Source organism: Misgurnus anguillicaudatus, chromosome 21 (genome assembly GCF_027580225.2).
Source record: "Misgurnus anguillicaudatus chromosome 21, ASM2758022v2, whole genome shotgun sequence".
Classification (NCBI taxonomy): Eukaryota; Metazoa; Chordata; class Actinopteri; order Cypriniformes; family Cobitidae; genus Misgurnus; species Misgurnus anguillicaudatus.
Genome location: NC_073357.2, coordinates 34,868,926 through 34,883,181, shown reverse-complemented (window position 1 = coordinate 34,883,181; position 14,256 = coordinate 34,868,926). Strand labels below are relative to the sequence as shown.

General features: G+C 36.2%; 2 protein-coding genes across 5 annotated transcripts; one reads left to right on the top strand and one right to left on the bottom strand.

The window, feature by feature from the left end:
* Positions 1-793: 793 nt before the first annotated feature.
* Positions 794-5,933, bottom strand: lctla (lactase-like a). Of its 4 annotated transcripts, none has more exons than XM_055204445.2 (15): positions 5,777-5,933; positions 5,418-5,568; positions 5,142-5,311; positions 4,855-5,015; positions 4,668-4,755; positions 4,478-4,587; positions 4,271-4,399; positions 3,956-4,051; positions 2,850-2,904; positions 2,608-2,773; positions 2,250-2,520; positions 1,961-2,087; positions 1,640-1,839; positions 1,443-1,506; positions 794-1,032 (listed from the first exon to the last, which is right to left on the bottom strand). In XM_055204445.2, the coding sequence occupies exons 3-15, from the start codon at positions 5,281-5,283 to the stop codon at positions 917-919; spliced, it is 1,725 nt and encodes a 574-aa protein (XP_055060420.1). In that variant the 5' UTR covers positions 5,284-5,311; positions 5,418-5,568; positions 5,777-5,933; the 3' UTR covers positions 794-916. The 4 variants fall into 4 exon arrangements, with proteins under 4 accessions (XP_055060420.1, XP_055060403.1, XP_055060410.1 ...); XM_055204455.2 differs by lacking the exon at positions 5,777-5,933 and adding an exon at positions 1,185-1,258 and having other exon boundaries at positions 898-1,032; positions 5,418-5,744; XM_055204428.2 differs by lacking the exon at positions 5,777-5,933 and having other exon boundaries at positions 5,418-5,744.
* Positions 5,934-6,576: 643 nt separating this feature from the next.
* crybgx (crystallin beta gamma X) lies at positions 6,577-10,023 on the top strand. The gene is made up of 6 exons (XM_073859011.1): positions 6,577-6,769; positions 7,169-7,217; positions 7,483-7,604; positions 7,697-7,832; positions 8,276-8,418; positions 9,679-10,023. The coding sequence occupies exons 1-6, from the start codon at positions 6,726-6,728 to the stop codon at positions 9,806-9,808; spliced, it is 624 nt and encodes a 207-aa protein (XP_073715112.1). The 5' UTR covers positions 6,577-6,725; the 3' UTR covers positions 9,809-10,023.
* Positions 10,024-14,256: the final 4,233 nt, after the last annotated feature.

The following is a 14,256-nucleotide window of genomic DNA, read 5'->3' as shown; positions in this document are numbered from 1 at the left end:
AAATCTTGACATGTTGTTGGAGGGTGTGTCTGTGGTTCCCTGCCAAATTCTGTATTTCGCAATGAAACAGGAAGTTGTTCTAACTCAGGCTTAAACCGTCCAATATGACACACGCTTCACATGTTTCGCAAGTGTCCTGGCCTGAACACATCAACATGACAATATTCAGAAAAAGTTATAGCGCCACCTGCTGGCAGCAGGAAATGCCATGTTTTACACTTACTGCTCATTAAAATATATTCAGATCATCATTATATTTGGTCAGTCTGAACTTAAGGACTTCAAAATGATAAATTGTGAAGATCTGGACTTTTCGTTGAAGGACGTGTCCGTGACGGCCTGGCAAAGTTTGATGTTTCACCATGAGAAAGCTGTTGTAACTCAGGCATGCAATGTCCGACCTGTCACAGACTTCATATGTTTTACAAGGGTCCTGGCCTGAACACATCAATATAACAACAATCAGTTACAGTCATAGCGCCACCTGCTGCACACAGGAGGTGTGGCACATCAAAGTTCCTTTGAATATCCACCTGAATACCCACTTAAATTTAAATCCCCTTGGTTCACTGCTTTACTAAGGCTATAGGGTGGCGGTACCCATACGTGCGAGGGCCCTACCATCGCTGCTTGCAGCTTTAATTTTTTCTTGTATCTTCTGTTTATAACCGCCTTTCCTGATAAGCTAGCAAGTTGCTTATTGCTTTCAAAGTTACAGAATCTTTTGTTACCTCAAAGTGAGAAATTTGCATTGAGAGATGTTTAGATGGTCCACAAGTAGTAAACACAGATGCACAATTATGGACCATTTTATTTGAAATGTCATGGAAACAAGTCTCTGCATATCAAATGTAATAATAGTAAATGCAATGTGAAAAAATAATATAGTTGTGTAAATATGATAAAGTAGTCTGCATTATATTCTCCTTCTCAGCAGAAACATGAGAAAAACAGCACTGATCAGAATGCAGAGAGTGCACACGGTGGGGACAACAATCTCTGTGACCATCTCCATGTGGCTGATTAATGGATCTGCAGCAAACATGTAAGTATATTAGTAAAAGAAAAAAAAATATAGGATACATAGTCAAGATATTGAAAGTGTATTTAGACTAAATTAAAAGCACTAGACCCGCACAGAGAACCTTTAAATATGTAACAGTTCTCAAAATATCTGCCTGTACCTAAACTTCATCATGCACTGGCCAAACCTTTGGCATATCTGCATGTTCTTTATTTTCCTTCGATTTTCTTCTAGCTGGAAGGGCAAACAAAAGAAAATTCCCGTTAGAAACATACGTTATAATTTACTTCCTCTCTATGCTGCACTTGACTATAAATAGCCAGTGTCTTATGAGAGAGTTTTCTTTTATTTGCCCCAGCTAGAGCACTGCAGGCTGTGTGTTTAGTGTAAAGAGTAAATTCAGCAGCCGTTTACTAACCTGCAGCAAGGAGCTGGTTACTCGAGGTGCATGTTTCCAGTGCTTTTCTTTTCCAGCTTTCAATCTGTAATAAACATTATAATGTTTATAATGTATAATATGCGAAAAGTTTACATTTAAGAGGGATTGGTTTTAAGATTTGCATTGGTTGCATCACTTTCTGGTCACTGCTTTGTACGTGTTTTTTAAAGCTGTACCTCTCTTTGATTGGGGAAACCATTGGAGCTAATGATGCGCTTGTAGTACTGAACTGATGCTTTAGGATAGCGTTGTTTATTCTTGCTCCCAAAGTCCACATAATACAGGCCAAATCTTTCAGAGTAGCCCTCATCCCATTCAAACTTGTCAAGCAGTGACCAAGCTGTGTATCCCTTTATATTCACACCATCTTTGACCGCTGAATAAAAAAGAAAAGAATGAGTGGTTACGCTTATAGTTTTTTATGAATAGTGATTAGTATACTTGTTGTTAGAGAACTTTCAAAAATAGGAGGTATATGTTTCTGTATTAGTTCTGACCCTTGAGCATTTCGTTGATGTAATCCCTATAGTACTGCATTCTCCAGTCATCACAGAGATCTGTGCACATCATCTTCTCCGAAACGCCATTTCCTGTTACGTATATCATGGGATTTCCATACTGGGTCTAATAACAAAAATGATTTGAGCAACAAAATTCCAGGTTGCTGGAATTCACAGGTGTTTTGTTATTATTTGTCAGACTACTGGCCTCGTCTGGAATACGTTTTTTGAAAGAGGCTCAACAAAATGCTTTTCTACAGACACACCGATGAATTCCTTGTAGTACCTTCACAAAGTGGAGCAGGCGGCGAAATCCCCACGGCACAGAGTAGAGCCACTCTGATCCAGGGTCAGGCCAGCGTGGATCCACCAGCTCCGCAAGGTCACGGTCTGTGAAGTAGCTGTTTCCACGGTTGGAGGGGAAATTCTTCTGCGTGATGTATCGAGTGGTGAAATGGGAGATACCCAGAAAGTCACAGGTACCTCTTATATAACTTTTCTCTTGAGGGCTGAAAGTAGGCAAGCGAGAGCTACTCAGGCCCTGATGGGCACTCTTCCTACCTGCGGAAATAAGACAGGGAAATTCCAATGCAATGCTTAGTAAACCGCGTCAGATTCATCAAATTAATGCTTGTTTTTGCTACTTGCCTACGTAATCTTTCATTATTTGAGGATAGTCTCCAAAAAAGAGTGGTGTGGCAAACCAGCCCAAGTAGAACTGAACGTATCTTTCAGCAGCTTCTATATCACGTTGATTGGTAACATCTACTGGTTCTCCCCAGTCAGCGGACAGGGAGATGCCAATCATTCCTGAAATTAAAGAAACACCATTTTGGACCTTATGCCTATTCGAGACAATAGCCTATAGTATCTAAAGATTGTCTACCTTTCTGCTTGTTGCGCCATTGAGCATCATACGTGTGCCAGACTTTAGCATGAGCCTTTTAGAAGGACAGAGAAATAATTAATTCACATTAATATTTGTTCAGTGATTCTCAGCAGATTTACACTTAACATCCAGTGGTGATCAAACACAGTTTCAAACCCCTTACAATGTATTTTTTCCTATTATAATTTTAACTATATGGTTAATAAAAGTATATAAGTATATAAAAGTGTTACTTAATTATTCATATGCTAATTGTTTCTTAACCCCAAAATTGTTTTTTATGGGGTTGAGAAACAGTTAGCATATGAATAATTATGTAACACTTTACAATAAGGTTGTATTAGTAAACGTTATTAAATGCATTTATTAACATGAACAAGCAATAAACAAGTTTTTCAACATGTTTTATTTCCTGTTAATGTTATGTCAAGACAGTAATTCATGGTGCATGTTAACAGTTACAACGCTTGATTTTATAAATGTATTACTAAATGCCAAAATTAATGTAAACTAAGAATAATACTGTAAATGTTGTAGAAGTATTGTTAGTTTATGTTAGCTAATGCATTAAAGGGACAGTAAGTAGGATTTTCCCCCATCTATTGTTAAAATTGTATTTTGCATTCAAACGAATATTGCTCTCTAGCGCCTCGCTTTTCCAAATGTGTGTTGCAACTACAGTAGCCGTTATGATCACTGATCTCCTTGTCCGTTTCAGCTGGTTCACGTGTTCTGACCGAAAACTCGTTGTGGAAACGCGTTGCGGTAGGCTAGTTCTTTTTGTCCCTCTCTGCTATTATAGTTTTTCAATACATGAAAGCCTCCTTGGACTTACCCTTTCAATGTAAATAAAGGGAAGAAATTCTAAGCTTACAAAGAAAAGTCAGATCATTGGCAAAGGTCATTTGACACCAATGAGGACATATTTATGAATAAGGCATTGATTTTAACTAATAAAATACTTTAAAAACTACACATTGTCCGTTTAAGGAATTGTTAACATATACAACCTTACTGTAAAGCATTGCCAATAAAAAATTATTGTGGATTGTTTTGCAATTCACTTTACATGTTTATCATGCTGAATTTTTTTTATTGATCACCTTAATGATGTTGTGGGCAGCATTATAGACACCAGTACCCCTCAGCTTCAGACCAGGAGCATGTTCTCCAGTCTCATAACCCTCCACAGCAACAGACTAGAAACATAAAGGTTATCTTTTACTTGTACTGCACTTAGATTTAGTTAATCAACTCATTATAGTTAACTAAATGTAATGTTTTTAGCCTTTACACTTCAAAGGGAACTTTAATTTACTCACTAATATTGTAGAGCAAGCAAAACTTTAGCACTTTGTTAAAAATGATGTCTATGTGTTACCATACTAAAATTGTAATAGATATTTTTCAACTCTTACCCAAGGATTATTGAAGGTTATCCAGTATTTGACTCGGTTGCCAAATCTCTCAAAGCACAGGTTGGCAAAATCATTGAAGTAGTTGACCATACTTGCATTTTGCCAACCTCCATATTTCTCCTCCAGAACCTGCATTTTAAAGGTTTAATGAGGTATGGCATATAAGATTATTTTATAGAGTCATGGTTTGTAAGCGCTTTATTTTACCTGAGGTAAGTCCCAGTGATAAAGTGTCACAATGGGTGTGATCTTGTTCTCAATCAGCATATTAATCAGGTTATTATAATGCTCTATCCCTTTCTCATTTATGTATTCAGCTGAAAGATAATCACAACATCTTTTAGATTATAACTAATGCTGCAATGTTTTTACATTTTGGCATTATTATTTGAATTACTCTTAATCCCACTGGGCAGAATCCTTGGCCAGGAGATGGAGAAAAGATAGTGGTTCAGCTTCATGTCTTTCATCAAAGAGATATCATCCTAAAACATTGATAAAACATGAAAATTATTTATAGAACCAAAGTGTTTTTTTCTGGGTGTCATGATTTATTTCTAGGTGTCATCACTAACTCATTGCACCTTGACTTTGTAGTAGCCTTCACAGGAAGAGTCACCAGTATCATTTAGGTGAATTCTTCCTTTTTTATGCGAGAACACATCCCAGATACTTTTTCCTTTTCCATCTTTATCCCATGCTCCTTCTGTTTGATATGCTGAACTGCCAACACCCCAAGAGAATCCTAAAAAAATGTATGCATACTTGCCCGGTTATTTTTTTTAATCAATTTATATTTGTTTCTAATTGAGATTTCCATACTGGGTCTATATGGAAATTTGTTTCTAATAACTTAATTTCTATAATTTACCTGAAGGAAATATGCCATAGTGAAATGATCCTTTTTCGTTTCTGGTCCAGTCAAAGTCTTCACTAGCAAATATGCACAGTGCCAACAGCAGCAAGTGGCAAACCCTCAACACAATGAGTGAAGGCATCTTACAGAGGTTCATTTTCAACAGTAACACCTATAAAAATGCACTGAACAAGATGAAACAAACTTTTATAAAAAAATTATAGATCTAAACTATTTTATTATTGCATCTGAAAAACATACTCAGAATGGTTAGATTAAAAATATTCAGACCTGAGGCAAATCAATGATGTGTCCAAACTGAAAAGCTCTAGCAATCCATGTGCGATCAGCAAAAATGCAAAAAATCTATTTATTTTTCGAAGCCAGATCAGAAGTGTCAGCTCTCATTTCACCCAGCTGTAAGACACGCCGACACAAAAGGCTATCAGAGACAAAAAATAAGCCAGTTTGTCAAGAGCTGCCAATATGAAATACATCTTATCCTGAAGAGAGAGAGAGTTTCTATGTGAAAGGGAGAGGATGTAGTCACTTGCTTCAATTTGCAGGAACTAGTGGTTTCTGTCTGACGTCTCTCTCTCTCTCTCTCTCTCTCAGTCTAAAGTCAAAGTCATACACATATACATGTATACCTGCTCTCGGCCCACCATTTGTCTTTACTGGAATCCACTAGAATGTCACCAAAGCTTCTGAACTTCACTCACAAAAAGCTGCCCGGTGCTGTGGTGCTACAGGTGCAAAACCGTAGCGAAGCATCCAGTAGATCTGAGCTCCATTCAAAAGCGCTGTGAGCCTCACACACATGCCCAAATACCCATTATTCAAATTCAATGGGCCGAGAGGGGAAAGTGCTGTTTCTAACATGTTTTATAGAATTAGAGATTTGACTCTGTAAGCAAAGTTGATTTTGCTGTTGGTCCATTTGCACTTTGGGCTTTGTTCATGGGGACACTAGTTTTATTACAGTTACAGTCTATTAGAATATAAATCCAAAGCAACATGTTTGAACTTTAACTTAAGTGGTTGCAATCAATTTATTTAAGCTACATTTAAACAAAAAAGATTAGTAAAGTAAAATAAAATATAAAACTTTTGTTTAAATGTATCTTAAATAAATTGATTGCAACCACTTACCTTAAAAAAATGTATTAAATTCAATGAATCATTTTTTTCAGTGAAATGCTGAATTGTTTAGGATATATGGAAAAGTGTGAACCTGTCTGTGAAGTCTCCTAATCTAATTCTGAGATTAGGAGCATCATTGATTTCAATCTTTGAAATGGCCTTACTCAGTCAATATTAAAGATATCAAGGTTATATTTTCAATGTATGTTGTTTTGTGTACACATGTTCTAATATGTTCCTTTGCCAATAATCTGTGTATGAGCTGCATTTGAGTTTTTGTACACACATAAAGCTAGGGCTTTGACAAAAACTTAGCATACTATATGTGTTTAGCATATCAATACAGAGACAGACTACAGAGAGAGTGCAGCAGAAACAGTATGAGCATTCTAGCAAACCCTGTTCCTATGTACCCGCCGTATTTAAGGACCATCTTAGTGGGCAACACGAGCTGACATGAACATATTTACTAAAGTCCCAGGACTAGCCCAACAAACCAGGTATGTAGTGCAAAATTACTGTTATTTGTTTGAGTTTCAGCCGAATCTGCACCTCTCAATGCAGAATAAGCATTGTTTGAAAATTTGATGACTTTAAATAGCTAAGAATGATAATTTGGGATGTTTACAGCTTAACATCACAGATTTGTGGAAAGGATTTAACATTTCCACAAACTGAAAACTAGCATACTTGTATGCTTGAAAATTGATTTGATCACACAAATTTACCTTGCAGTTCAAATAAAGTTCAACTTAAATTTAAATCTTATATGTCAAACCTATATAGGGAGATAAGACACATATTTTTGTGCCATAAGGCATTATTTGATTGATGTGTAAAGCTATGCTAAAATGTTCTCTCTGTGAAAATACAGTAAGACTATTTTCCTTTTTTTTTAGCAAGCTGGGGTCTGTGGTCCAACGTGCCTTTTACGGGTCCAGTGGGAAGGTAAGAGAGAGTTTTTTTTCTTGACACTATCTTTCCTTGTGTAATGTCTATGTATAGAGTTGCAACAGCCAAAATAATATCAGTTAGCATAATTTTTTGCTCTGAAAACCTATTTGGAAAAGTCCATAATCTTGAGCTATACAGTGGAGAGTACTGTATGCTCAAAATATTTTTATACCACACTCTCTTTATGAAAGACATGATGTAAGCATAAAAGCTGTATGTAAGTGTAAATTTTATAGCGTTAGTTTGTGGGTTTTGTCAGGTGACCCTTTTCGAGCAGAGGAACTTTTCGGGTCGACGACTGGACCTGACCTCTGACTGTCAGAAGCTCAGTGACAAGAACTTTCCTGACAGATGCAACTCTGTCCAGGTGGAGAGTGGAGCGTAAGTACACAAGACAGAATACGTTAATGATTATCCCACATTCATTCATAATTTGATTTTAAGCATTTAATGGATTCTGTGATCATGTGCAGATGGGTGGGTTATGAACATGAGAACTTCAGGGGTCGTCAGTACCTTTGGGACATGTCTGACAGAGGAGAGTACAACTGCTCTGAAAAGTGGTGTGCACAGGGTGACCACATTTCCTCTGTCCGTGCCATCAAACCGGTAAGGAGATATTACCAAAAAATCCCTGAAAGCATTATTCGTACAATAAAATCAATCAATTTTTATTATCAATGCAAATTTACTGAAACAATTATTCAGACAATTACAGACAATTAATTTGATACATACAGTATACTTATAATAGCACTATGAATATAATGGTCCAATAACAAATATGCTAATAAATAGTATCTCAGTTAGTATCACTAATCTGAATGTGTTAATGTCATTTATTCTATATATTGCATAAGCTTCTGTTTTTCTATATGTCTGCTGCCTGTGTTCATGATATGTATTTGCTGTAAAGCTGCTTTGCAACAGTGCAAAATTGTGCTATTGTAATAACATGTGACAGACATGGCTCTGCAAGCCATCCCTACTACATGAACCTGAGATCTAAATGTCTTTGCTTGTGTTGCTGTATGTACTGTATGGTGTATAAGGACAACAACACTCCCCGTGTACAGCTGTTTGAGAGGGCCGGTTTCTCTGGCAAAAAGACAGAGTTTTATGATGATATTCCCAACCTGATGAGTCGCTTCAGTCTAAACAGAGTCTCATCCATCAGAATAATGGGTGGAAGCTGAGTACATGCCTACTTATGTTAAAGTACTTGGATATTCTATCTGTTCTGTATATTTTCTACACTTTGTGCCCATAAGTCTCAAAACTGTATCCGAAACTGCTCCTTATCTCCTATATAGTGCACTATATTTGACGTCCACAATTTTGTAGTAGTGTCCGAAATAGGGATGCATAGCGATTAACCACCATTAATCTATAGCAGAATAACCGTTTTTATTTACATCGTATATGTGTGTGTAAACTGTATATAATAATTATGTATATATAAATATGCACACATGCATGTATAATTTTAAGACAAAACTCTTCATATATATAATATATATATAATAACTCAGGTTTTTTTTTCAGAAATCTCGTTTTTGGGTTGTGCATTCCAATTAATATCAATTCAACTGCAGTTGGTTTGTTTTGATATATATTTATATTTATTTATTTATTAAGTATTTATATTTAAATAGCATATAAATTATACATAAATATACAAATGTATATACACATGTAAACATTTCTTAAATATATGCATGCATGTGTGTGCATTTATCTATACAAAGTTATTATACACAGTTCACACACATATATATTATGTAAACAAAATCTTTTATTCTGCTATAGACGGTTTCAGCAGTAACAACATAAACAAGCAGCATACGTGGCCAACACGTAACTTCCGGTAAACTCCGCTAAGAATAAAGAACAACAAAGTACTTTTAATGTAGTTTATTTATATAACAATCAAAATAAACAACACATATATTACCTAGGAAACCAAAACACGACGAGGTATTTGTTCAAGAGTTGTCAAACCATTAAAAAACTGAAACCTGAAGTAAAGTTCGGACCAGCACGTATCGCGTCATCGCACATGTGCCCGATGAAACCGTCTATAGATTAATTGCGATGAATCATTATGCATCCCTAGTCCGAAACAACAATCTATTAGTTCACTACTTTTTACCCACAATGCACTCTGACTTTAAGGGTACATTCGATGTACACTCCTCACTCAATATTTCCCATGATACAATGGGAGACTGGAATCAGCTAAAGGATACTGCTGACAGTAAACCCCACAAATTTACATATATAAACTTTTGCTAGTTCTTGTTGTCAGTTATTTTCTACTTTTTCTAAAAAATAAATGCAATACCTTTTATTTAAAATATAATAAGTGTTTATACATGAGTGAACGATTTCAGGCACAGCATCAGTCACTTGATGTTAATTGCTCTTCTCTTTTCTCTCTGTGTGACCACAGCTGGGTGGTGTACCAGGAGCCAAACTACAGAGGAGCACACTATGTGTTGGAGAAGAAGGACTACAACAACTTCTCCGACTGGGGTGCTCAAAACAGCACAGTCGCCTCTATCCGCAGAGTCCGCTTCAACTAAATGAAAAAAAAATCATCTCTTAAAAAAATACACATATCTGTCAGCTCTTTATACAAACAATGTGCCAGCGAAAAGTAAAACAAACCCTACAGAATAACTATTTTAGTAATAAACTGGTCAAAAAGACAAATATATTTGTTTGTGCTTAAATTGTTCAACAGAAAATCAAACAGTTCACTAGAAGTGACAAAAATAAAAGGTTTGTGTTAAAGGTTTAGGGGCGTTTCATGTGAAGAAATTAGTGTTATGTTGTCCTCTTGTGGTGGTGAATGAAACTGCATGCACATTTACGTTAGTGTGCTGTACTGTTACCTTTATATCATAACCATCGGGATCGTCAGATAAACACTTACCACTGTTCCAGGACCAGGTCAATATCATAACAATAGCTGTAGTCATTCTGAGATCTGGGAAAACACAGGTTTAAAATAAATGATTGTATCCAGGGTACTGGTATCATCTTCATCTTGGGCGACAGTCATTTTTAAAGAGGGATTTTCTGTACTGCCCCGTAACATCCAGTAACAAATTTTCTCCCACTGCCCTGATGGGATGCATCCGTTAACATGGGATGCTAATAGGAACTGTGAGCTCACTGCTTTGCACTCTCTTCTATGATGTAAATCCTTTAAAGAGCAGCTGTGGAGCTCATCTGTGTATATCTGAGCATACGTTAAGGAATTCACACAGGCTTTAGCTCAGTGTTGGACTCGTAGACAAATGCGACCGTGCTCTCGAAAGGCCATTGAGGTATTTCTGTGAGCCGTGGGAGCGGCAGTTGCTGTGTCCCTGTCGGGATGATGACATTGTGCAACATCTCTCTCACGGTCAACACAGCGGTCTGGAGGTGCAGGCCGGAATCCACCGATGCCCACCGATTATTTGTAGTAGAGGTGGAGGGGTGGAAAGAATGCAACTCGTTTAAGGATTATCCCTCACAGAGAAGGAAGTAGGATTATGGGAATTATAAACAAATGTTTCACGTAATCGTTGCAATACTTACTGGCAGTTTACGTGCAAAATGAGTCTCCATCAGTGTAGCCATTAGTGCAGACAGGGGCGTCATGCACCAATTTTTTTAAGGAGGCACAGTGTCAACAGCTCATAGAAATTTGTGCATACACAGACATCAAACGAAATATTATAGAGCTTTCAGTCTTTTCCATGGCACTTACATTTCTAACAATCTGAAAACCTCTGCTTTTTAATGCAAAAACCTCCAAAATAAAAGTGATGACTAACTTTCATATCAAATACTATTCAATCGGAATAATGAAACATTTGCATCATATTTACATCTGAAACGGCATGTTTTATTTATTTAAGTCTTAATGGCTTGTTTAATTGTGTCATTTGCACAACAACTGCATCATATAAAATTTATGTAATTTTAAATCCATAAAGAATATAAACAACGAAAATGACATAAGCTATAGCCACGTGATTGATTTTAATGTTCAATAATGATTTTAAAAAATATGTTTAGATAAAATTATTAGAGGAAGGGATTTATATGTGAGCATGTGAGATTCCGCGCCCGCGTGAACTCTGGCGAACTTTGGCGTTGTGCCAAGAAGATGAATCTCTACTAATATAACGTTGAGACGGTCACATTTAAAACCATACATTTTCTACACAGAGGAGGTTAACTGCACATTACCGTACTGGGGTTTGGAAATGTTGTGAGCGTTTCTAACACGTTTTAATTCCTCAGATAGCCAAATGCAGCAGCAAGCCAGCAACAGCAGAGAGCTCGTGAGCGCGCCCAGACGCTGATGACGTCTGCTACTGCGCTGACTGCAGCGCCAGCTGCCGCCAGAATAAAAGTAATGTAACATGATCAAAACACTATCAAAACGGCGAAAATCTCTGAAAAGTGACAAGGATGCAGCACAGAATGTATAATATTGTGCATATTAAACCGATTAAAAGTCAAATAACAGATTAATGGACGCTTATTTGATTTTGAGGTTGGATGCAAAATCCATTGGCTCAAAAAAACCAAGGGGGCACGTGCCCCCTCAGTTTGAATGGGCATGACGCCTCTGAGTGCAGATACTGCTACTGTTATTTTTAATATATAATATAGTTTATTACTCTGTCAATACATTAACTCTTATAAGTTATCTGCTTTCCAAAAAAAGGATATACATCAAAGCAAAGTAGCTGATAAATGCTTACAGATCCTAAAACAGGGCATAACAAGCAAATCAAAGAAAGAGGAAACGATGAAACATAATTCACAGAGAAAGATGAAAACCATTTTTTTTATGATTTACTGTTTACTACATAAAATCATCCTACATAATGTAAAGAAGATTCTCAATAAGTGAAAATAAACTTTATCCTCCTAACCTCAAAATCAAAGACAGGGTCACAATAGGTTTAATGTTAACAATAAGGGTTATATATAGAATTTAAATAATCAAATATATTGTGCAAAAGTCTTAGACCAGCACCACCAGACTTATTGTTTTAGAAGTTTTAATGTCCAGTCATATTTATTTTTCAATCTATTTTATTAAGATACAAACAGAAAATACAGGAAATATGTACAAAAAAATGTAAATGTCTTTTTTAGGCATCGTCTGTGTTTAGTGTGACCTCTCTTGGCACTAAACACATCTTGAGCGTTTTTAAGCAGAATGAAGTAAAAAATTAATTTCTTTAAAATTAGAAATTAGGATTTAATTTCATATCGGTTGAAGAGATCTTTCAGTTTCCTGCTATTGTTCAAGTGAAAGGGGAGTTTACGCTAAAAACTTGACACATCAGTTTACATTTCTATACAGTTTTTAATACTACATACACATTTCCTGTATTTTCTGGATGTTTTCTATTAAAGAGACTGAGATACAATTATATATGATCACTATAACATTGCAAAAACAACCAATCTAATTCTGGCATGGTGCCCTAAGACTTTTGCACAGTACTGTATATATATACATAAAATAAAATGAGTGTGTACAATTCATGAACTAAATTAATATTACACAGAGGATCGCCTTTGCTTGACACATGATGCTGACAGTCAAAGTGTAAGCAATGGAAAATTATAGACAGATACAGCTGTTTTGCTCTAACATAGTCTCATGATTTAAACAGAATAATACGAATGTGTATCTTGTGTTTTTGAGGAGCTCAGGGCTGGAAACCCATCACAAAGTTCTTTCCTTTTCTACCACACACGCACAAACAAACACACTCGGAGTCTGGCTTTGGAGGTGGCGTGGATTGTTGAATGGGAAAAGTCCTATGTTTCTTTGCTGTAAGCCAGTTGGTCACAGCTGAACTGATTGACCACCCAAACACAGCATTCCTGGTGCCCTTGAGTTTTATCCCACACACAAACACATACAAATACATCCACACAGCAACCCGCAAATCCAGCGCCAGTGGATCCGCTTTCTCTGTGTCTGTTTTTCCGTACTTACTCTTCTTTGTATACAACCATATCTTATTAAAATAACCAAAGCTACATGCAGTCAGTACCTTAGATGCACCGGTAAGCCATGACAAGCATGTCAAACTATCAGCATTAAACCTCACATTCTATTACTTTGTTTATTTAACTGTTTATCCCAGGAAATTCGTGCGGCTGTTCTTTATTTGTTTACCTTTTACTTTAAGTTAAGCTCAGGGAGTTGCGTCCTGCACCTTTTATAATCCAAACCTCATGGATTACCGGTTCTCATATTACCTAATACTCTGTGACATATTGTAGTGCAAAACGAGCACACACATCACAATACAGCTCATCTTATGGGCTTTGATTACATTTTGTGAATGTTTAGTGCTTATATGAAACACCTTTTATCTGTGAGCCTTGATCTTCATCAGACACATGGGAAGATTGTTGAGTCACACTCTCGAACAGTGGCATTAATGAAATGCAATCAAACATCAGAAACATATAAGTGACCCTGTCTGTAAAATCCAAGTTAAAGGATAATTCACTTTAAAATGAAAATTCTGTCATCATTAACTCGTCCTCATGTTGTTTTAAACCTGTATGAATTTCTTTTTTCTCATGAACACAAAATTGCCCATAGACTTCCATAGTAGGAATAAAAAAATATGATGGAATTTAATGGGTACCGTCAACTGTGTGCATACCATCAATTATCAAAATATTTTCTTAGTCATTTATCACAATACTTCCAAAATATTTTTTTCCTACTATGGATGTCAATGGTCACTTACTGCTGTGTGTTTACCATCATTTTATCTTCTTTTGTGTTCATCAGAAAAAAATTCATACAGGTTAAGAACAACATGACGATGAGTAAATGATGACAGAATTTTCATTTTAAAGTGAACTATCCCTTTAAAGGAGCATCAAGGTGTGATTTCAATTAAAGATATCAAGGTTACATTTTTACAGGATGTTGTTTACATCACACAAAATGATTTTAACTGCGTTTTCATTATTCGTTTTATTTATA